General features: G+C 42.1%; 1 protein-coding gene across 1 annotated transcript in view; it reads left to right on the forward strand.

Annotated features, from left to right (window-relative positions):
- LOC122815687 overlaps positions 1-26,033 on the forward strand; it is a 364,725-nt gene that overhangs the window by 150,354 nt on the left and 188,338 nt on the right. The window contains exon 4 of the mRNA XM_044088392.1: positions 8,563-8,711. Coding sequence (XP_043944327.1) covers positions 8,563-8,711 — 149 coding nt within the window. The remainder of the gene's footprint in view (positions 1-8,562; positions 8,712-26,033) is intronic.

The raw sequence follows: 26,033 nt of genomic DNA on the forward strand, positions 1-26,033 counted from the left end.
ACAGCCACAGACTGCACCTGGCAGGTCATACAGATCAGTGTCTGTGGGCACGGACACGGTACCTGTGCCTGGCAGGGGTGCTACGGACCATATCTGGTACTAAGCCAGACTGGGTACTGTCATCAGAAGCGGGAGTGTGTTGACTGGACACAGGTCCCTGTCAGGACTGTCCAGAGCCATGTGCACGTGGTCTCCTGGGGCGTTCCGATGACAGCACAGACCCAGCATTGCTGGGGCTGCTGCTGGCACTATGGGGGCATCCGCGGGCCTGTTGTCATCCGTGCCAACTGCCAGATGCTGCTGTTGCTGGCATATGGCCACATCGATGCCGCAACCGCCCACCATTGCCCTGGCTCATGGACATGTGGTTGTGGAACTGCTGTAATATGTCCCCACAATGTCTGTCTATGACATCGGTGAAATTACGGATAGCATCCGCGATGTCACGCATACTGTCAGTCATGGCTGTGCGACATGCTCTCAGCTCCCTCAGACCCTGTCTGGTGTACCTTTCCATACGCGTCTGTGCCTGCATGACAGCCCGAAACATAGCTGAGATTGACAGACCTCTTTGGACACGTCTGCCAGAGGCAGTACGCCCACGGATGCTCCCACGAGAACCCATGGGCAACTGTCTGTGTGGTACCATCGCAGGACCCTGCCCATGGCTGCTGTGTGGGGGGAAGCATGTGCCACAGATACCACATTACCGTGGTCAATGCCCACTGTATCCTGTCCATCACCTAGGGACAATGGTGACATAGGATGTACTGGCAGGATGACTGTGCGCAATGATGGGGTTGACAGCTGTGTACTGTCAATTGGCTGACCAATGGCGGACCCTGACACACCTTCCTGTGCCATTACATAGATATCATCATTATCAGTACCTGTGGCACCAGATTCACGTTCCCTGCTGCAGGATACCAGAGCAGCACCAGAACCTGTGGGAGGAAGACAGGAAACACAGTTTACAGTGTCCACACAATGTTACCAGTGATGCACTTATGCACACATGCACACATGGACACAAGCACACATGCACACATGTACACATGGACACAGGCACACATGCACACATGCACACATGCACACATGCACACTTGCACACATGCGCACATGCGCACATGCACACGTGGACACATGCACACATGCGCACATGCACACGTGGGCATGTGCACATGTGGACACATGTACACATGCACACATGCACACGTGGACACATGCACGCATGCACACATGCACACATGCACACGTGGACACAGGCACACATGCACATATGCACACATGCACACATGCACACGTGGACACAGGCACACATGCACACATGCACACATGCACACGTGGGCACAGGCACACATGCACACCCCGCAGTATACACACAGAGCACTACTGAGTTACACTAGTATTACTAGCACTATCAGGACTATTATAGGTATTGTTAAAACACACTCACCAGCATGGATGGCCTGCCTTGCTGTAACACCGGAGGGACCTGCAGAAATGAGGAGATTAATGTCAGTGGGCACAACTGTGCCATTGATACTGCATATGATACAGTGCAGTAGTACACCAGTTGCCTTTCACACATCAGCTGCTGATATTGCCAATATCACACCTGCACAATTACATACTATGTTGACAGCTACATACCACGGACACACCTTACACATGCATAAACGAACAGTGTACAGAACAGTCAAGTGTACATATGGCATATTACCTGCACGCTCCATGTCGTGCTGCTGTGTGGATCCAGCCTCCATCATGATGCAGGTGTATTGCTGTTGCTGTTCCGGGGCTGGAGCCACAACACTTAGGAGTAGCCCCTCCAGTCTGGTGAGGGGGGTGTGTGGCCACCCCACCTCCAGTGGCAACCTGTTGCCTGTGGATATCCGACGCACGCTGATCAACATTTCTGATTAAATCACTGCAGTGATGTCGTACCTGCTCATATGTCCTATTATGCATGCCAATGTCATTTACCCTACGGACAAGGTCTTGCCACAGTGCAGCCCTCTCCTGCTGATTCTGGCTGGTGCGGGAAAACAGTATGTCATAATCGTGCACCAGGCTTTGATGTATCTCCTCATCTTCTGCTGCAGAGTAGGTGGGATTACACTGACGCGCCATGTCCCTGGAAGAGAACACAAACAGGATATCAGCAGACTATGTCAGCAATATATGGCACACATACTATACATGATACTTAACTGTAGTGATATACTACTACTCCCATATATAGCATGTGTGGGTCTCTTGGTGGATACACAAGTACATGGCCAGATATCAGTGCTCAGCCAACACCTGTGCAACAATACCTGCCACATTCCATACAACATAGTAGCATGCCCCATCGGTCAGCACACTGTGACAGGTCCAATGCACAACCTCACTCTGGGGGTTCATACCAAGGTACTGTATGTGGAACGCCATCCACTAGTGTGATCTGGATGCAAGTTACTCGGCCTGGCTATACATATCCCACCACCACCACCACCAGCACAGTAGACTACTTTGATATGTATGTGATTAGACAGTTATTCACTTGTTAGGACTGAGATGGTATCCATGCAGCCCACTGGGCCAGTGGAAGCCACAACCCACACTGCTGACCCCTTTGCGAATGCTTCCCATGGACATCCCAAATATTGCATGGAACATGCACACACATTTCTAACCCAGATCCTATGCACAAAGGTTAGGCATCCTGTCCAGTGGACCCCAGCCAAAGGCAGATTGTATAACGATAGAAGGAGGCTACTGCAGGACAGAGCAGATTCACATTAAGGGAAGGCATCTGTGGTCAGCACTGGTAATAAGCTACGGTCTCTCATAACAACATCCACGGCCTACTCTGGGAGGAAAATGGCCATGAACACTATAGATAACCACAAGGCCTTCTTCAGTTATGTTACACATATGGACCAAACGCCTCAGATATGCTCTGAGTTAATACACACCTACTTAACATTCACCGAACACACAGATATTGGCAACATACTTGCAGACAAGTTCGGTTCACGTATCCCCCCTCCTTCTCCCCCACAATTAGAAATACTTATCACAGCTAAATGTAACCTCCCTATCATCTCACATGTCCAGGTGAGGGCAGCCCTCAGCAAAGCAGAACACACAGCATCAATGTGACCTGATGGTATCCCTGGATGTGTGCTACGTGAACTCCAAGAGGACATCCAACCGCATATAAGACTGATATTTAACCTTGGCCATACTACAGGATATGTACCTGAACACTGGCATACAGCAACAGTGGTCCCACTCCACTAAGGAGGCACCTCTACTGACCCTGGGAACTACCGCACCATAAGCTTAACCAGCCTGGTCTGCAAAGCTATGGAATGATTCAGTATGGGATGCATATACAGCGATATTGGGTACCTGCAGACACTTGTTCCCGGCCAGTTTGCCTTTGTGATGGACTGATCCTGCCTTTTGAACCTGGTTGACCTTTCAAAACAGTCACTACAGTCATTGATGAGGGCAACGCAATCCATACAGCCTACCTGGACTTGCCTAAGGCCTTCAACACAGTACTCCACTCAGGCATCATAGACAAGCTCATTAGTTTACATGTTACTACATATGTCACATGATGGGTTGCACACTGGTTGTCATACAGAATCCATAATATCAATATTGTAGGAGCCATGTCAGACTCAATGCCAGTCACATGTGGTATCCACAGGCCTCTGTCCTAGGACCCCTCTTGTTTGGCATTTAATTCTCAGATGTAAAAGCAAACATGTGCGGGTTGTGGATGACAAAGTTCCCAGATGACTGCTAACTAAGCGCCATAGTCATTACACCAGCTGACACACACATCCTACAGACAGGCCTCACTGTAATGGAAAACTGCTGTCAGGATCATGGCCTAACATTGAATGACATGTAATGTATAGTGGAACTACGTGCACACAACATATCACATGGACATACCTATAGATACAGACCTATGACACATATGGAGGGTTCACAGTATGCAGACTATTAACCTGTTACTTTACATTACCTGTGTTTGTCACAGCTGGTTGCGTTACCACTACTACTCCTTCCTGCTGCTGCTGGCACGGCTTGGTACTGTCACTGCTGACCGCTTCAACTCAGTTTGTGTACCGTGTGTTGTTGTTTGTGTTGTTTTTTTTTTCTCTCTCTCTCTCTCTGTCTGCCTCCAGACAGTGCAATGAACGTATTGCATGTGTGGAGTGTGAGTACAGGATGCTTTTGTAGGTATCTGCATAAGTCCATGTGATGGCCTCTGCACCAATTGTAAGCCAGCATTTGCTAATTGCATGCAGCCAGTTGTGTACTGATTGCAGTTCTCACTGTGATTTCAGGACAATACTATTAAAGGGTATGTGAGATAGGCATTGCCCTTTCAGATTGTAAGGGCGGGGACCATGCTGGTATGCTGTGGACACTGTTCTGTGAGTGTAAAGGTTAGTATCTCTCTCATGATTCAGGCTGTGTTGTAGATTCACATTTCTCCATTCCTCTCTCCTGTTTCCTGTAGTAAGTGTGTATGCACACTGGCACCTACAACTATACATATATATATATATATATATATATATATATATATATATATATGTAAATATACATACATTTATAAATGTTCATTAACTGACATTATTACCTGATATCCCCACCCATGGGCAGTTGCCACTGTTCCTTCTCTGCCCAGGATGGGGCTGTGCTGGGGGCTGTGTAGGCCGGGCAACAGGCATGCCTGTAAGTTGTGCCACCTGTGCCTCAAGCTGGCGTAGGGGCCCAAGAACAGAGTCCCGGATCTCCCTACGCACCACAGTCCGGATGCTACGGAGGGTGAGTGGTGGTTCCCCTCCAGCCACACTTGCAGAGGGGAGACGGGCCCCATCCCCTGCAGCGCTTCCACCCGCAGGTGGCACAGGGCCACCGGAGGAGGGTCCAGACTGGGCACTAGTGCCAGGTGCACTCGCCAGCTGAGGTGGGAGAAGTGGGTCTGCTGGAACCCGCCTTCCCTGTCGTCCTATGTTTTGCATTATGTCATGACAGTTTGGGTTAGTAACATACAATACCATTCGCAATTAGTTGTAACAGCATGCATTAGTATTCCCATTAACCAAACACCGAGATATTCACACCATTGAACAGTGAGCATAACACATGCATAATTTGAACAGCAATACACAGTCCAACAACATGCAGGGTTGATTGATGGCAACAGGCCATCAGGTTTGGATGTATGAACAGGGCAGATGCATCAACGGACATGCAAATATTTATGACCCAACAGGACAAATGTCCAGGGGTGTTAATTGTGATTGCACATACCATTTTCACGTGGAATGGGTTATATGTGGTTATAGGGTGGGGTGAAGAAAATAATATTAACACCTTCGAATACCAATACATATGCTGTACATTTCTAATAGCTGCAGATATATACACACTACTGTTCTAACTACAGTTTCCTATATGATAACTACTTCAATTTGGTGATAGGACTGTTACTGCTACATCAATATACATTTTATTGTTCTTCATACACATTCATATCTGGCTTTGTTCAGCTACATCATCCTGCTACATTTGCTTTATATAGCTATAGACAACTGTGGATGTTTGGTATTTCAGACAATCATACTATCTGCATATTGCAGACTGAGAGCAACATATCCAGATTTTGGGATACACATTCCAGCTGCAGCAACACTTTGAACACATTTCGCTGTTTGGTTCTGCTTGTCACATTCATTTCATTCTGTACTGACTGCAGTATACTTTATTCAGGGTTATTACTACTTTATTGGTGGATTCATAACTCTTTCTCACACTCTCTCACTTGTTTTCATTTTACTATTCAGGATGGTACTTACTTCTAGGCTTTATTGACATGTTTTACCTGTAGTTATTACAATCCTTTCCAGCAGTCTCACTTCTGTCATGTTTCAGTATTTCAACAGGGGTATATTTCACACATGTGATTTGCTCATCTTCTGCAGCTGTACTTTTCAGCCTGCTGCAGGTTGTGTACTATTATATTACAGGTGGGGCATCTTTATTTCAGACTTTATTTCAGACATTTTCATTTTTCTGTTTGGATTACAGACTGCAACACACTTTTGTAATCAAGCAATACTTGCAAACACTCTTACACTGTTACTTGCACATTTTATTACTTAGTGACTACACTGCACTCTTTTGCTAACTGTCATACTTTTATATTTCTTTACAGTTACTAGGAGAGGATTACTGACCTACCTGGTGGCGCAACCGCACCAGCCTATTGCCATAGGCTCTGCGGTTCACAGAACGGACACCTGCAGCTGTGATATAAATGAAGTAATATTGGAATACACATCTCCATAATATCAGCTAGTTTAATTTCTTACATACATAATTAAATGTAACTTACTCAGTAGTGGGGCATTGGGCATTTGCCGGGCCTCCTGGATCCAAAGGTTCAATTGGTCCTGCTTGTGTCTCTTCAGGTACGCATGGTGGTGACAGACCTGCTCACCAGTCCTTGGAATCCCTGTGGCACTGGTGAGATCATGAGCCAACTGGTCCTATGCCTCAGCCCTATATGCTCCCCATAGGACCTGGCCCTGCATGAGTTGGGCCTCATGATTGTGGACTAGGAGCCAGACCATGTATCTGGACTCCTCAACGCCCCACCTCTGTGCTTGAAAGCAACTACCCTCACCTACTCCTGACATTCTGTCTGCAAGTTAGTTCTACAATCATTTATGCTGTGTATTCCCGCCTATGGGGCTGATATATGCTGTTTTTCCCGCACATATCTGTGATTGGCCATTTTGGAATTGTATCAACTTCACAAAACCTGCTTTGTCATGCTCCACTTTGTATTCATTCCTATATATTTGCTATTACTGCATTTCTAGGTATTGCTGTCTTGGCTTAGTGGTTCAGTACCTTGACTATGGTGTATAGTATCCTGGGTTCGAACCTGGCCACTGCTTTTTATTTTTTATGATTGTCTAGACAGGCTAGGGGGTGTATCTGTGTAAAGGCAGTTTTGATACAGCTTGCTCAACGTTGCCCGTCGGTTAGCTTGTTGGCGCGGTGTGCAGCTCCGCGCAAATGGGGTACGCTGGTTTACGCTTCATTTGGCTGTTAGCACGCATATTACACTCAGCTCAGCTAGGGGCACACAGTTTCAGTGTGTTAAACCACTGCTCACCTACGGGCACTCATTTTACACCTGTTAAACCACTGCTCACCTACGGGCACTCATTTTACACCTGTTAAACTACTGCTCACCTATGGGCAGATGCACTCACCTTGTTAAACTGTAGCTCAGCTATAGGCACATCTCGCATTTTTTATTGTTTTGTTATCTCACATTTCTTCAAAATAAATGGACTATTTCATTACATTTTACATAAAATATGATTTTATATGTGTACATATTTGTCATGGACTTGTTTCGTGCTTATGTTGTGGGGGCTCGAACCATGGATGCCTGCTCTTCAGCCGACGTCTCTACCGTTGCGCTATTGCGTCGTGGCTTACTTTGCATATTTAGTTCTTATATGATTTTCCACTGACTGCTAACTGTGGCTAAGCTATGGGCACGCCCGCGCAAACGAGCGCACTCACGGGCAAACATCTTTACGATTTAAAAAAAATATATAACATGTTCATTTATATATTTTATGTTCATAGTCTGTGGGGGCATGTGTTGTGTTGTGTTTATTCACATTTCCATGGCCTCTGTCGTGGGTGTTTACTTTGGGCACTTTTACTCTTCTGGGGGCGTGTCCGCTTGCAGGGCTTGGCCTACGGACACGCCCCCTACTGTCTTCCATGGACCGTGTTAGCCTTAGGTGTGATTCAGCATGCCCTCATGCATATGCATGACATGCTGACGTCACACCGTTTAACTGCAGCCTCCGTGTAAGCCATGTATCTCTTACACGGAGGCTTCGTAAATCCTGCCCATAGCTTTGCTTTTACCTTGTATTTTCTTGTTTTTGTGATTTCTAGGCTACCATAGCCTGGAATTTGGCTCTGACATCACTGATGAGGCTTGAGTCATTGTTGAAAAATGTCTTTGGACCATTTTACCAACTGGGTTGGCAAACAAAAGACTCTGTCAGTGTATGTTAACATACTGCTGGCGTATTCATTGCTTTGCTTTTCGCATATATTTGGTGAACCGACTGTGGCTACTGAAGTAACATGACCATGTCTTTAGATATGGTTCATACCTAGAGGCATGCCTATCTCAGTCATATCTGAGAGCTCGTAAGACAAGTCTCCTCTGTATATAAATATAACCTGAATATTTAATGTGATTTTTTTTTTTTACAACAAAACAAATCTGAACTTAAAACACTGTTTATTCCATAAAATCAGGATATCATAACATGCTGCCTTACTAAGATTATTGTTGTGATGTAAGATTATTACTTTATATAAATATAGTATGTGTGCTAGTTCTCTTATTGACTTAGCGATTTTAGATATTGGAGTCTTGAAATAAGATTAACATTTCTCTTTATGATATTATTTCATTGCTATTTTTTTTTCTAGGTTCTACATCATCTAAGGAAAGTACACTTCAAAGCCATTGATGGAGAAGATGTATTTTTTGATGGGAATGGTGATGTAATTTTCCAGTTAGACATCATTAACTGGCAGTTAGCAGCAAATGGGTCCATGGAAGTTGTAACTGTGGGACAGTATAAACCATATTCTCAACTGGGTCATCATTTCTATGTCAATAATAGTGCCATCTTGTGGAGTGGAGGACACACTGAGGTTTGATAGTTATATTTACAGCTGTAATGGAATGCTTTGCTAATCATTTCATTGAAGTACTTTGTTCTTTTATAGAATTGACTAAGGCTATATTAGCTTGTAGAGCGAGGAAAGTATGATAATAAACCAGTCATTGAAATTGCAATGAGCAGAGAAGGGGAAGAATACTCTAATCATGAGGCACCAGACTACTAGATGTTTTGAATGGGTGAAAATAACTTGACATTGTTTTACTTACCATCAGCTTCTTATATCACCAGAACCTGTTTGCAGTTACTACCGAATATTAATGCACTGAGCTGCTAATGAGCTAACTACAGTAATCCATGCTACAGTCCTTGCTTCCTACCATTCTCTTTTGCCTACTGTGTAACTGAACAAGCCACATAACCAGGCACTACTTTCCGGTTACACCTGAAAAAGGACTTTTGTATACAGTGGGCTTACCCAGTTGACAAGTTAATGAATTAAAAAAAGAATATTCAACTAAAAATAATCAAATTTACAGACTGGTAATACAGGTAAATGACATCGCACCTGGCAAGTTATAGTAAGACCAGAGAAGACGTTATTATCTTTAAGTTCACTGGTAGTAGGTCTGATATGGATGATATTCTTCAGGTGATAATAGAAGGATATGATGACGGCAGATACCTAGTCCCATAGTTTCAATGATTCATCAAACTCATGCCTTAATGAGGACTTCCAAGCAATTAAAGCTGCAGATAATCAGAAAGTTAATGTTAGGAATATTACACCTCAGCTAAATCTCAGTAATAATTTCCAAGTTATTACACCTATTCATCCAGAAAAAATGGAGGTCATTGTCCCACTGTACTCATCCCTCATCAGACCCATTATAGAATACAATGCCCCATTTGATATGTACCTCTCAAGACATCTGCAACAACTGGAAAGGCTGCAGAGATGCCTCACTAAAAGAATCACAGGTCTAAAGCAGATGCCCTACGCTGACCTCCTTAAAAAAACTCCAGCTATACTCTATCTCATATCGCCTACTCAGAGGGGATCTCTGCTTAACATACAAGGCCATGTCAAACCCAGGGCTGTTGGACATGCTACACTTAAAGAAACCCCAATCCTTCAGAGCCACATGCTCCTGGGATCTAAACATTGTCATCACAATAAACAAAACATGCTGGAGGGATAGGTTCTTGACCCAGAGACTCCCCAGACTCTGGGATAAACTGCCCTTACATGTCAAGCAGAGCGCCTCTTTGGCCCTCTTCAAAAGGAACCTTGATGATTGGATGGGAGAAAGGAAATTCACCCTGGGGATTATGTCAGTCAGACAGGGGTCCAGGAAAGTAAATAGTGTGGGAAGAAATAGCCAGGGATTTGTTATGACTTGTGCAGGCCCTAGGGCCAATAACCTAGTACCAACCTATGAACCTATGAACCTATAGGTAATCAATGAGTACTACAAGCATCTCATGGAATCTCACACATTAGTTATACCTGTAGATAATCAAGGTTAATTCTAGGAGTATTACATACATCTTACAGAGCTCTCACATCTTAATTCCAACTTCCCGGCAATTATACCTGTAAATTATTAGAGGGTTAATGCCAAGACTATTAATAGGGCACAGGTTACTACAAATTGTTATAGCCTCTGTCTTAGCCAGGTTATCCTTAAGACATCAGAATTGTATCCATCTGAGGAAAACATACTGACAGCACAGGTATGGATCAAAGAACATAAAACAATCCAGAGGAAAGGAGAGGAACAAGTAAGTATAATTCACAAAACAGTGAAACTGCAGATCTCTCCTTTTAATGACATTTCTGTTTAGAAACATGTGTACAAAGAAAAAGAAAAGTCGCAAGATCAAGTCTTGAGGGACAACATAAATCAAACAGTAGAGTAATGATGAGGTTATCCTAAAAATCTCCATCTTTTTCCATCAATACAACTAGAAGAGAAAGCAGATAAGGACAGAAGATAGCAAGCCTTGTATAGCAGAATATTAGCTTTAACAGAAAGATATTATGGTCAGACTTAAATTTCTGCTGAAGAAACATCAAGTAGGATAAAGACAAAATTCAGACTTTGATCTCTTGCACCATGGATGTCATTTTGAACCATAACCAGAGCAGTTTCAGTGTCATAACTCCCATGAAAACTAAACTGACACATATCTAAGAAGTTATATAGCCCTAGACAGGAGTCTAGGTACATATACATGCTTTTTAGTAACATTACCCATAAAGACAAGTTTAGAGAGAGGGTAGAAATTCTACATCTTTGAAATCAAAGATATTTTTAATGGATCAAGGCTTTTTAGGAAACAGTTAAAAAGACACTCACTGTTAAGGAGGCACTGACAATAATTGAAAAGTTTTTTCTGTACAGCTTGTTAATTAGTCACTGACAGTGATCAGACAGGTTTGCTGCACAGGTTGTTGATAAGTCACTGACAGTGATCAGACAGTTTGTGATGCACCGGTTGTTGATAAGTCACTGACAGTGATCAGACAGGGTGTGCTGTACAGGGTGTTGATAACTCACTGACAGCAATAAGACAGGTTGTGCTGTACAGGTTGTTGATAAGTCACTGGCAGTGATCAGGCAGGATGTGCTGCACAGGTGTTGATAAGTCACTGACAGTGAGTAGACAGGTTGTGCTGCACAGGTTGTTGATAAGACACTGACAGTGATCAGGCATGTTGTGCTGCACAGGTTGTTGATAAGTCACTGACAGTGATCAGACAGGTTGTGCTGCACAGGTTGCTGATAACTCACTGACAGTAATCAGACAGGTTGCGTGGCACAGGTTGTTGATAAATCACTGACAATGATCAGACAGGTTGTGCTGCAAAGGTCGTTGATAAGTCACTGACATTATCAGACAGGTTGTGGTGCACAGGTTGTTGATAAGTCACTGAGAGTGATCAGACACATTGTGCTGCATAGGTTGCTGATGAGCCACTGACAGTGATCAGACAGGTTTGCTACACAGGTTGTTGATAAGTCACTGACACTGATCAGACAGGTTGTGCTACACAGGTTGTTGTTAGTCACTGACAGTGATCAGACAGGTTGCGCTGTACAGATTGTGGATAAGTCACTGACAGTGATCAGACAGGTCATGCTACACAGGTTTTGATAAGTCACTGACAGTGATCAGACAGGTCATGCTGCACAGGTTGTTGATAAGTCACTGACAGTGATCAGACAGGTTGTGCTGCACAGGTTGTTGATAAGTCACTGACAGTGATCAGACAGGTTTGCTGCACAGGTTGTTGATAAGACACTGACAGTGATCAGACAGGTTGTGCTGCATAGGTTGTTGATAAGTCACTGACAGTGATCAGACAGGTTGTGCTGTACAGGTTGTTGATAAGTCAATGACGGTGATCAGACACGTCTTGCTGCACAGGTGTTGATAAGTCACTGACAGTGATCAGACAAGTCACGCTGCACACGTTGTTGATAAGTCACTGACAGTGATCAGACAGGTCATGCTGCACAAGTGTTGATAAGTCACTGACAGTGATCAGACTGGTTGTGCTGCATAGGTTGCTGATGAGCTACTGACAGTTTGCTACACAGGTTTGCTGCACAGTTTGTTGATAAATCACTGACAGTGGTCAGACAGGTTTGCTACACAGGTTGTTGTTAAATCACTGACAATAATCATACAGGTTGTGCTGCAAAGGTTGTGTATAAGTCACTGACATTATCAGACAGATTGTGCTGCACAGGTTGTTGATAAGTCACTGACAGTGATCAGACAGGTTGTGCTGTACAGGTTGTTGATAAGTCAATGACGGTGATCAGACACATCTTGCTGCACAGGTGTTGATAAGTCACTGACAGTGATCAGACAAGTCACGCTGCACACGTTGTTGATAAGTCACTGACAGTGATCAGACAGGTCGTGCTGCACAGGTTGTTGATAAGCCACTGACAGTGATTAGACAGGTTGTGTTGCCCAGGTGTTGATAACTCACTGACACTGATCAGGCTGGTTGTGCTCCATAGGTTGCTGATGAGCCACTGACAGTGTTCAGACAGGTTGCACTACACAAGTTGCTGATAAATCACTGACAGTGATCAGACAGGTTGCACTGTACAGATTGTTGATAAGTCACTTACAGTGATCAGACAGGTTGCACTGCACAGGTTGTTGATAAGTCACTGACAGTGATCAGACAGGTTGCGCTGCACAGGTTGTTGATAAGTCACTGACAGTGATCAGACAGGTCGTGCTACACAGGTTTTGATAAGTCACTGACAGTGATCAGACAGGTCGTGCTGCACAGGTTGTTGATAAGTCACTGACAGTGATCAGACAGGTCGTGCTGCACAGGTTGTTGATAAGTCGCTGACAGTGATCAGAGAGGTCATGCTGTACAGGTTGTTGATAAGTCACTGACGGTGATCAGACAGGTAATGCTGCACAGGTGTTGATAAGTCACTGACAGTGATCAGACAAGTCGCGCTGCACAGGTAGTTAAGTTACTGACAGTGATCAGACAGGTTTGCTACACAGGTTGATGATAAATCACTGACAGTGATCACACAGTTTGTGCAGCACAGGCTGTTGATAAGTCACTGACAGTGGTCAAACAGGATTGCTACACAGGTTGTTGATAAATCACTGATAGCAATCAGACAGGTTCTGTCCACAGGTTGTTAATAAGTCCATGATAGTGATCAGACAGGTTGTTCTGCACAGCTTGTTGATGAGTCACTGACAGTGATCAGCCAAGTTGTGCTGTACAGGTAATTGATAAATCAGCATACTATATGAGTGAAGATTGTGGGCATGATGATTATAGGAGATTAGTGAAGATGTTGAACAATAAGGGACCAAGTACTGATCCTTGAGGGACTCCCATCTTGATGGAGAGTGGAAAGGATAATTAAGAAAGCCATTTAACAGATTGCTGTCTGTCAGTGAGATAACTGGCAAACCAGGAAATAGTTGAACTTGAAAGATTTTGGGCAGAGAGTTTCATACCACCTGCAATCACTAACATAAATGATCACTATGCAGAACTGTACACAAATGCCCTGTACAAACACTTAAGTGACTGCAAAAACTGACCGGATGAAAACTAGGTCTTCCTGTAAAAACAAGCCACTGTGGTAGTCTTCAAATATAAACAGATTATATAACAAGAGGAAGAGACTGTTGTCCAAAAGCAAGAGGGATAGAAAGTTCCCTCCTAAGCCTAAATAAGAAAATCAGAAATCTTGTAAAGTTTTCTAAAGCAAATTATAAAACTAAAATCACATCCCTAGCAAGAATAATCTTAAGGGCATTCTTTAACTATGTCCAAAGTCTAAAAAAGAATGCCCGGCTATGTGCCAAACTGGTTGTAAATCAAATCACTCATACTACACAGGAAGATATCACCAACCTACTAGCTAACATATTCAGCAGAAACCTCACCCCCCTATCCCCACCTACCCTAGTATCTCCAGAGAACAGGTCATCTCTGAGCTCAACAAGGTCAAAAACACAGCCTCATTGGGACCAGATAATATCCCAAGTTGTTTGCAAAACAATGTAAAACAAGACCTAATGGACCCATATGATGTTCTCTTTAATCCTGGAGAATGGAGAACAGCAACAGTAATCCCTCTGCAAAAACTGGAGTCATCAACTGACCCTGGTAACTACAGACCCATAAGTCTAACCAGCCTCCTTTGAAAGACCATGAAAGAATTATCATGAACCTTATCAATAAGGATCTAGGCACCCACCAAACACTGGATCCAACCCAGTTTGGTTTTGTTAAGGATAGATCATGCTTATTAAACCTGGCAGACATCTTTGAGAATGTCACCAAAGCCATGGCTTTTGACACAACCCCACACTCATTGTTGAGAATCTCTCCTGGCTGGGGATTAACCTTTACATTACTAGATGGGTAGCCAGGTGGCTCACTGACAGAATGGACTCTGTCAAAATTGGTGATTCCACCTCCACCAATAGACCCATCACCAGTGGAATATCACAGGGGACTGCGCTGGGCACCATATTGTTTGGCATCTATTTCTCAGAAGTTCAGGCCAAAATAGACAGTCTCTGGCTCACCAAGTTCACTGATGACTGCAAACTGGCAGCAATCATTGAGTCCCCCAGTGATGTCAGCATATTACAAGAAGAGCTAACACAAATTAATGATTGGTGCCAAAGCCATGGTCTAAAACTAAATTAAAAAATGCATTATTATTCTCTTTGGCAAAATGGAATTTCCTACAAATTGCAATTTTAGTTTCAGCCCAGTGGAGCGAGACTTGAGAACACAGGTTGATAGCAATCAGAATTTTGACCAGCAAGTTTCCACAGTGGCAAGGAAAGCCTCCTACATAGCGTACCTCATAAGCAAGGGCATAGCATCCTGGTCAAGTGATGTTATAACTCCAATGTACTCGACCGTCATCAGACCACTAATAGAGTATAATGCATCCTTTTGCATGTACCTCACCAGACACCTGCAGCAGCTGGAGAGACCTCATAGGTTTCTCATTAAGAAAATACAGGGACTCCAAACTATGACCTATGTGGACAGGCTGAACGCCCTGCCACTTTACTTTGCATCTTATAGGCTGCTGAGAGGTGACTTGTGCCTGGCATATAGGGCAATCTCTGATCCTGCCCCTAATGGAAATGCTACACATCCTCAAGTCAAATGGCACAAGAGTAGTTCGCTCTAGGGATCTCAACCTAGCCTGTCACATTAACAGAACATGCTGGAGAAACAGCTATGTCTCCCAGAGACTGACGTTTCTTTGGAATAGACTTCCTTTTCACATAAAAAAGCTCATCACTAACCCTATTCAAACACAACCTAGATAATTGGATGGGAGACTGCAAATTCACCTCTGGGTGGCATCCATGTCACTCATGGGCAGGGGTAGCCAGTGTTGATCACAGACCAGCTCTATTCATAAACTCATTTTGCAAACTAACCAAAAAGAACAAATGAGGATACTTGGAATTAACATTGCTAGGCTTGTAAAGGATCTAGGGCCACTAGCCTAGTAAACTCCTATGAACATATGAACCTTAGTAAAGAGCAAACCCATATAGATAGTTCTTATTGTGACCCATCTCATAACGTATGTCTGTTGTGTTAACTTTTGCTGTGTCATCATTTACACATGTAATGATCAGTGCAATGAAGTATTCATTATATGGATATACTAGGGCATACCTCTTCACTGTCCACATATTTGCTGGTTGTCTACCTGTTTAAGGTTTGCTGCTGTGTTCCTTATGCAATTTGTATTATTTTAACAAACAGTGGAGTAAAGAAATCAGTACATAAAAACAGACATTTATGTGTCAGGCTTGCATATCCTTCAGAAAATGCAGGCTAATGGCCAGATATCTTGCATGTATAGCTTGGAGGGTATGAGCAGGGTTATGTTGACCACATAAAGGACCAAGCAGAAAACTGCTTGTAGAATAACATAAGCATCCATATTTTCCAAGAGAAAATGTTATGAGAAATAAAAATATAACATAATTTTAGTGTTAATGCTTTACTTGAACATCTGACAATGTGAATCAACAGTCTATAGACATGAGCATTAGCTAATCACACCACAAAGCAAAGAAAATTTCAGGTGTTAAAATGCACACATTTGAAGTGACGATGAAAACAGTATGAAGCTAGGGAATATACGAACAGCCTTTTACTTAACAGTAATGTCAGTTGAAACATCTCATATGGTCTACAGCCTACCCTCAGCCTGTTCACCATATGATAGTAGGCGTTTCCTCATACTGCTATCAGTATTAATTTCTGAAGCCCAGCAAGGCTAAGCACAGTTGTGTCATGAGAACCGTATTACTATTGCCAAAGGTAAACTTTTCAGTTGTTGGGACTATTCCACGAAGTGCCATGTACCTTCAGTTAACACTACTGCTTGATGCCAAGTGTCTCACAAATGCTCAGGACCAAACTGAGGATTTGTCTATGGGTCATCACTGACCACAGGTGTTGTACATGATTCTATTTTTTGACCAGATTAAACATGAGAAAAGGGGGTGATAGGTCAGTGGTGAAAATGGGGAGCAAGCAGAGGGAAGATCGCAAGGGGAAGAGTAAAGGAATGTGCAGGATGGTGGTGTGGGACAACACCATACATAGCCACTTCTTCACAAGATAACAATGACTTCTGCAAATAATTTGTGGAATTTGCATAGTCGCCACATCAAGTGTGTGTGTGTGTGTGTGTGTGTGTGTGTGTGTGTGTGTGTGTGTGTGTGTGTGTGTGTGTGTGTGTGAGAGAGAGACAGTAGGTTAGTAATGCTGTGTGGCTAATTGAACAAAATCAAGTGTGTCAGATACTCACATAGGGAAAGGGTGAGAGCTATGTGTGGGGTATATTTTTTTTATTATTTTTTTGTGGAATAGGTACTCTTTTTTATTTTTATTTATTTATTTATTTTATTTTATTTTATTTTTTTGGAGAGAGAGCAATCTTCTGGAAGGTGGCTAGGAATAAAATGGTGAGGTAGATATTGTAGGTTAGGTAGCAGGTACCAGACATACTGGACAAACAACAAAGAGAGGGATGGCGATGGACACAAAAGGCTGAGGGACAACACGATTGGGGAAAGGTAGAGGACATCAGTGTACATTGAAAATCTAGTCCTTACCCTCAAAACTGACATCACTGAATCCTGTCGAACAGTTGCAGATACACTGAACATGCTGGACAGGACATCAACTTGTCTTTGATGCAGGACTGTCACTATTCTGTCATTGCAGGCATTGAGGCCCCACTCCATTATGCCCTGCACCAGTTAAGTCAGCTCTTAATGGGTCATGTAATTACCACCTTCTGCTGGATACTACTGCACCAGCCCCCAGGGTAGAACTATCTGATGCATATGTAGTGCAGGAGGTATGGATGCAACATTGATAGTTTGTAATCATGAAGTGCTGGGTGTCTGTGATGCCTGTGGTGGTGCTACTGCAGCCACTGGTTTCCCACTATCTTTTCTCCTAAACACTCTCCTGTTACCCAACTCCATTAATACTAACTTCTCACTATTCTCCTCCTATCACACCACACTCTACTCACTCTCTCACCTCCTCCCAATACATTTCTACATTCGACCTATAAAGAACCTATATCAGGTCATATAATGAATAAACAATCCATCCCACCCTTGTTCACACTCTTATTCACACTCTCACTACTACCTTCTTTAATCCTCACCCATCTATTCACCTCATTTGAAAACCCACTAGACCCAAACCAAAACTACCCCAAAAAAGAAACCAACTCTCCATAGGTTCATAGGTTCATAGGTAGGTACTAGGCTATTGGCCCTGGGGCCTATACAAGCCTAGCCAAAAATATACCCTGGCTTTCGCCACCCAAGAAAATTATTTTCCTGTGCCCCTGTCAAGCAGAACCACATAAGTGATCCCCGGGGTGAATTTCCTTTTACCCATCCAATCATCAAGATTTTTCTTGAAGAGTGCTAATGAGGAGCTCTGTTTGACATAGATAGGTAGTCTGTTCCAGAGTATGGGAAGTCTCTGGGACATAAATCTATCTCTCCAGCATGTTCTGTTTATTGTGGTGACAAGGTTTAGGTCCCTAGAGCATGTAGCTCGGAGGGATTGGGATTTCTTTAAGTGGAGCATGTCCAACAGCTCTGGGTTTGACATAGCTTTGTATGTTAGGCAGAGATCGCCTCTGATTAGGCAATATGTGACAGAGTAAAGCTGGAGTTTTTTGAGATAGTCTGAGGCCAGTAATCCTCTTTGTGAGGTATTTTTGCGGCCTTTCCAGTTGTTGTAGATGTCTTGTGAGGTACATACCAAAAGGGGCATTGTACTCTATAATGGGTCTAATGAGTGATGAGTAGAGGGGAACAATGACCTCTTTTTTTCTGGATGAGAAACCTTTTGTGATGAGGTGTGCCACGTAGAAGGATTTCCTGACCACTTTGGCGATGTGATTATCAAAGGAGAGACTACTGTCCACCTGTGTCCCAAGATCTCTTATCACACTTTTGGTGTTAAGTAGACTACCACCTATGTGGTAGTTCATGGGTACAGAATTTTTACCAAAGGGGATGACAATGCACTTTTTGGCATTGAGCTTGAGACCATGTCTTTGACACCAGGCATCTGTCTCAGTGAGGCCCTCTTGTAGGAGGTCCACATCATTAGGAGTTTCAATTATGGCTCCTAGTTTGCAGTCATCTGTGAATTTAGTTAGCCAAAGACCTTCTTTGTTAGCCTGTACTTCAGAGAAGTAGATACAAAACAGGAGAGTACCCAGGACTGAACCCTGTGGTACTTCACTTGCCACTGGTCTGAAGTCTGATTTGGAGTCTGTTACTTTCACAGTGTGGGTTCTTTCTGTAAGCCAGTTGGCAACTCATCTTGTGACATAGGGATTTATACCTAGTTTAGTGAGTTTATCTATAATTCCAGAGTGGGAGATGGTGTCGAACGCCTTGGCGAGATCTAGATAGGGTGTGTGAACCACCTTACCCTCATCCTTGGCTTTGGTGACTACTTCAAAGAAGTCTATCAGATTTAGGTGACATGATCTGCCTTTTACAAACCCAAACTGTGTAGGGTCCAGGGTTTGGAGATCTCCAATGTCTTTGTTTATGAGTTCCATGATGATACGTTCCATGGCCTTGCAGTTGAGGCTCGTCAGACTAATGTGGAGGTAGTTCCCGGGGTCTGTTGTGGCCCCCCTTTGTGGAGTGGGATAACTGTCACGGTGTGCCATTCAATGGGCACAAAGCCTGAGGTGAGGCTATGAATGAACATGGTACTTAGGTGGGGTGCCAGTTGATTCTGTAGTTCATGTAGAAGGCAGCCTGGGATGTTGTCAGGTTCCATGGATGCTGTGCTCTTGGCTTTGGAGAGTGAAGTTTTTACCTGTGCAGCCGTGATTACAGGAACTTTGCATTCTTACGGTATAAAGATGGGCCCTTTAGGAGGTGAGAGGGGGGTAAAGTTAGCACCGAACCTATCTGCCAGGATGTTGGCAATATCAGTTGGTTCTGTATATTTAGTGGCATTGTGCTGTAACTCAGAGCAGATCTGAGTGTTGCCATTGAGATTTTTGACATAGCTATAGAATGTTTGTGGTTGTCTTTAGAATCAGTGGCAATTTTGTTTTCATAACTAGCTTTGGAGGATTTTATGAGGGATCTCAGCTTCTTACTGAGTCTGACCAGGGAGTTCCTCCAATCGTGGTATTTTACTCGTTTTTGCAACAGTTTCTTTCTTCTGTTGTAGAGTTTGTTTATGGCAGAAGACCACCAGATTGGCTTCCTTTTTTTGGAGGATAGCATCTTGGTTCTGTTAGGGATAGCACGATCCATGCACTTGTGTAAGTGCTTATAAAGTGCATTTGTGTAGGATTCAGCAGTCGTACCTCTATTGTCCATCTGCATGGGTGTTATAAAGTTTGCCACTTCTGTCTTAAGAAGCATGAAGTTGGCTTTGGAGAATTATTTTACGGTTGTTTTCCTAATGGGGGGTGGGAGTGGGATGTGGATGTCTAGGGTGATTAGCTTGTGGTCGGATCTGACCAACGAGGAGCTGACCTCTGGTGTGGAACACCGGTCACCCATGTTGGTGATGACCAGGTCTAGGATATTGCTGCCTCTGGTGGGGGTGTGGATAAGCTGATCCAAAGCGTTGGAACTGATGATTTCCAGAAAACATTGAGCAAAAGAGTTGATACATGAGTAGTTTTCCCAGTTAATGGTGGGATAGTTGAAATCACCCATTATTAGAGTGTTGGGTTGTACCTTAATATTTTCCAGTGTATCAAGAAAAGAGGAGTGGGAATCCTGGGGCATGGTGGGGGGTCTGTAGCAAGCTACAATCTGGATTGCGGTTTTGCCCAGAGTTAGTTGAACTTGGATAATCTTGGATGCATTAATCTTAGCAACTAGCCTGGAGGTGTGGATATCCTTAATGAATATGGACACGCCTCCACCTTTAGTGTTTCGGTTCGGGTTTGGTGGCCGAAAGGTGTGGTATGAATTATAGCCTGGTAATGCAGGGGTGCTCTCTGGAGCTTTGAACCAGGTCTCTGTCACTGCACAGATGTCAATGTTCTCCATTTTAAGGAGTGCCTCGAGTGACCTTTCCATTTTATTCATGCTAACATGACATCGTCATCTAACTACATACTTCCTAAATATCATAGAACACTACACACAAAATACAACAATCTAAACCCAAAAAATGTCTATCTCTATACAGCAAATTCCCCAACCCAGACTATCTAAGCCTACTACTCTCTTTAAAGGATGGTGACATTCACCCTAACCCAGGCCACCCAACAACTCCTATATCTCTCCTCAACCTCAAAGAATTACCTACCCAAGCCCTATCCAAACCAGCTAACTCCCTTTTAATTGCTCATCTTAATATACAAAGTATAAACAATAAAGTAACTCAACTCCAAGCTCTAACTGAAATCTATTCCTTTGATATTCTCTGCTTAACAGAAACTTGGTTAAAACCTGCAACCAAAGACAATGAAATCATCCCACCTGGATATAATATCCTGAGACTAGACCGAACATCCAAGAAAGGTGGAGGGGTTGCTTTCCTATATAAATCTAGCTTACAATTAACCACTCATAACTGTAAACCACATATAGACTCCAGTGCAGAAATTCTTATCTCGAAACTTCTGCTTAACAATTCCAAATCCATCTATATTATGTGTATATATCTACCTCCTGGTAATAACACAGCGACCTTGGAAAATATACTTTGCTGGCTTTCCCAAAACCTGCTTCAAGAAACCATTATCCTAGGCAACCCAAATACTGACTGGACCTGCTTCTGCAATGGCCTCCCCACAAACCATATAAACCTATATGGGTATTCCCAAACCATTACCTCCCTTACCAGGATAAATAAATCTAACAAGAAATCTAGCTTATTAGACTGGATTCTCATTAACCATCATCCTCACATTTATGGCTCAGGAACCCTCCCTGATGATTAAGTGACCACTCTCTTACCTATATCATCAGACATAAAACCAACTTTCTCTTCCCAACATCTGTTAAAAACATCAGGTCTAAAAAGTACTTTAACCCTGAACTGTTCCAGATGGAACTAAGAGCATGCAACTGGTCACCCTTACAAAACCTTCCTTTAGATGAAGCTCTTAGTAACTTTAACTCCAACTTCCTTGCCATCCTCAACCGCCATGCCCCAACCAGACTAATTAGAACTAAAACCAAACATGGTCCATGGCTCTCTAAAGAAACCAAACATAAAATACATTTAAGAAACAAACATTGGGCAAAATGGAGGAAAACAAAAAACCCTATAGACCAACAAATATTTAGACAACTAAGAAATGAAACTAAGAAAGCTATAATATCTGACAAAAAAAACTACTACCTGCAATCCCAACAAGCTAGTCAAAACAAGCCACAGAAATTCTGGTCTAGTATCAACCAACTACTCCATCCAGGGCAATCCACTACTCCAAACCCTCAAAACACTGAACACAAACAACCAATACATATAGCTAATGCTTTTAATAGCTTTTTTACTGATGCTATACAAACACTAGCTAGTCAACTATCACCTAACAACTTCACTCTACCTTCCGATGAATCATCCTCACCTCCTACTTTTCATTTTCAACCCATCCCAACATCATAATTCTATCCCTTCTACAGAAACTGAAACCATGCTCAACCTCAGCTGACCAACTACCTGCTGAATTCCTACAACAATCTGCCAAAACTATTGTCTATCCCATTTTTATCCTGATCAATAGAACTATTACTGAAAGTTATATCCCCAGTTTATGGAAAATTTCCCATATTATCCCCCTCCACAAAGGAGGACAATCCATTGAACTCTCCAATTACTGCCCCATTGCCCTCCTCTCACCTCTGGCAAAGATCATGGAAAAATGCATTCACAGACAATTACTCAACCATCTAAAACAAAATAACTTACTAGCCAACTGTCAACATGGCTTCAGACCATCGCATAACACTACTACTGCCCTCCTTTCCTTCACAGATTGTATCATCAAAAAACGCAATCTAAACAAACTCTCTTCAGCACTATTTATTGACCTGTCTAAAGTTTTTGACATGGTAAATCACCAAATTCTCATCAAAATACTGAAATCCCTGTCACTAGATTCATCCTCCATAAAGTGGTTCCAGTCCTACCTCGATAAAAGACAACAGGCCGTACTTCGGAACAAGTCTCTCTCTACTCACATGCCCATCAACCTGGGTGCCCCTCAAGGGTCCATCCTTGGACCCCTACTTTTTTCCATATTCATTAATGACCTTCACCTTGCCATCCCCCAAGCTACATGCATACAATATGCAGATGACTCTACACTGATATGCTCAGCCCCCTCCTCTTTTGAACTTCTCTCTCTTACCCAACAAGTATTTAACACAGTTGAGCAATGGTTCACACATAGATGCCTTCTCCTAAACCCCAAAAAGACTAAACTCCTCATTTTCTCTCCTACTAAGAAGTCCCCCCCATTGGATTTCTCAGTTAACTCTACCAATAAAACTATTATATCCCCTGACCCAACCACCAAACTATTAGGTGTCACCATTGACAATAATCTGAACTTTGATACCCATATTAACAATACTATAAAAACTGTCAACAAAAAGCTAGGCTCTCTCTATAGGATAAAATCCATCCTCCTATATTCAGCTAGAACCACAATAGCACACACTCATCTAATCTTTTCTTTATGCCTCACCTATTTTTACTAACCTATCTAAAAATAATCTTAGCACACTGGAAATGTCTTACAATGACATTTCCAGATTTGCAACAGGCAACCCATTCAGAACCTATCACTGCAATAATTTAAAGCAGCTGGGATGGCTTGAACTACAAAATCTGATTAAATTCCATCAACTAACTATAGCCCACAACACTCTTTACAAACCTTCCAAAACTCCTATTCTTTCCACACTAATCACTCCCTATAAAAACCTCTCAGAAACTTCTAGTGCATACCACTAAGCCAAACAACAAGGCTGGTGACTCCCTTTTTTCTAATATTGTTGGAAAAGCCTGGAATCTCCTCCCAAATGAACTCTCCACAATTCCCTCCCTATCCTGTTTCAAAAACAAATTGAAAGTGTTCCTCAAAATTCACTGGTTATGCCCCTGTTCAAAACCTGACTAGTCTATATGTCTCTAAATACTTTGTTCTTCCTACCCTGTCTACTCATTAACAGCAACTCCTTCCTATTTAATATATTATACTATCTATCTATAGAATACCTTGATTGTATTAGCATCCTATGTTATGCCTGTATTCTGCACTGTAAATTTTACTGTAATAACCTCTAATAGCTACTGTTAATAGGATTTATTTGTCTCATGTTTCCTAGTTGTTATTGTGTTAATTCCATTGTCCTATCTTGGAGCTTATCTCCCCGGGCCTCTAGTGAAAATGGACATGTATCCAGTTAGACTAGCCCGGTCAACAAATGTAAAATAAAATAAAATAAAATAAAAAATAATAAATAAAATCTGTGCTTAATATATATATATATATATATATATATATATATATATATATATATATATAAAATAATAAAACCACAAACTTCAATGGACTAAAAGAAAGGCACACTGACACTGAACAGATATCAAGCTTTGGTTCTTGTTAAGCTGGATGAACTTCCTCAGAATACAATAAAATGCAATAATCACTAGTTCAGATATGTACAAGTCTAGAATGTAAATACAGTAGCCTTGAATAATAATGACCTTTTCAGACAAGTACACATTAAAGAAGTAAACAAACAGTTTACTTTAATAGACAAAACACTTAAACAACTTGAATTGGATAATGCCATCTCACAGGAGGAACATAACTTCATGTCTGTACCCTCCCCCAGTTTAGGTAAATTATTTGGGATACCCAAAATAAACAAGAACACAGGGGACCCGCCTTTTAGACATATAATTTCAAATAAAAAAAAAATAAAATAGAAAAAAATAGTTCAATTCATAGATTCTATTCTTAACCCCATAGTGCAGTCCACCAGGTATTACTTAAGAGACTCTTGGGATTTCCTAAGGAAGTTTTATCTGATTGATTTTTGGTAATGTTAGACATCAAGGCATTATACACCAGTATACCGCATGCAAAAGGACTGGAACTACTTAAAATATATTTAAGATTTCTCATTAAATATACATCTTTTCCTCCGTGCAAAGTTAATACTTTTTGTGCTCTAGTTAATATTGTCCTTACCAGCTACTTCTTCTTTTTCAATAACAAAATATACAAACAAATAAAAGAAGTTGCAATGGGTTCAAAGCTAGCAACAGCTTTTGTCAACCTAGTTCTTAGTGCGTGGGAATATGAACATTTATCTTCTCTACCTGGATTTCAACACATGCTTATTTACAAACCTTACATTGATGACATATTTTTTGCATGGAATGGTAAAAAAATGAGCTATTTTTTATATCAAGTTTGAAAAATAGTATAGGTTTCCTTAATCTAATTATTTCAAGTCAGGGTCAGACTGTTAATTTTCTAGACCCAGAAATTGTGTTACTCCCCTCTGGTTTTATCTTTTCAACAGTATTCAAAAAAGAGACTAATAAAATCAACTTTCTGGATTTTACTTGCCAACACCCATTCTATATGAAGAAGAATTTGGTTAAGGGTCAGTTTATTAGACTGTCTAGGTTGGTTAGTCATGACAAAGAATTTTTTGTGCAGTCCCCATTACTGAAACGTATGTTTTCCATCAGGAACTACCCTGCTTCTTTAATTGACAGTATTTGTGAAGAAGTTTCAGCAGCTAGACATAGTAAATACCTTCCTGTTCTAAAATATGGATTCCAACCCTGTATTACAGAACCTTCTTCATCTAACAGATTCTTAATTTCCCTATTCCTATTAGGGAAATTATTTCCAACAATTGGGACATTATTTTTGATTCCCCACAAATAAGTTCTGCCTTAGGAAATGCACCTACTTTTACATTTAAAAAGACTAGAGCTATTCATTCACATGTGGAAAATAGAGACACACAGTTTTTATTGCATTCTCCTGTTATGAATAATTCCTCTATAGGCATGTACTGTTGTGATAAATGTGTTGTTTATCCTTTTATTTTTACATGTGGTAAGTATACTTTCTCTCAAAGGGGTTGGGAGGATGGCTTAATGGTTAAGGTGTTTGCCTTACAAACACAAGGTACAGGGTT

The sequence above is a fragment of the Protopterus annectens genome, chromosome 1.part1 (assembly GCF_019279795.1).
Source record: "Protopterus annectens isolate FY-2018-M chromosome 1.part1, PAN1.0, whole genome shotgun sequence".
Taxonomy (NCBI): Eukaryota; Metazoa; Chordata; order Ceratodontiformes; family Protopteridae; genus Protopterus; species Protopterus annectens.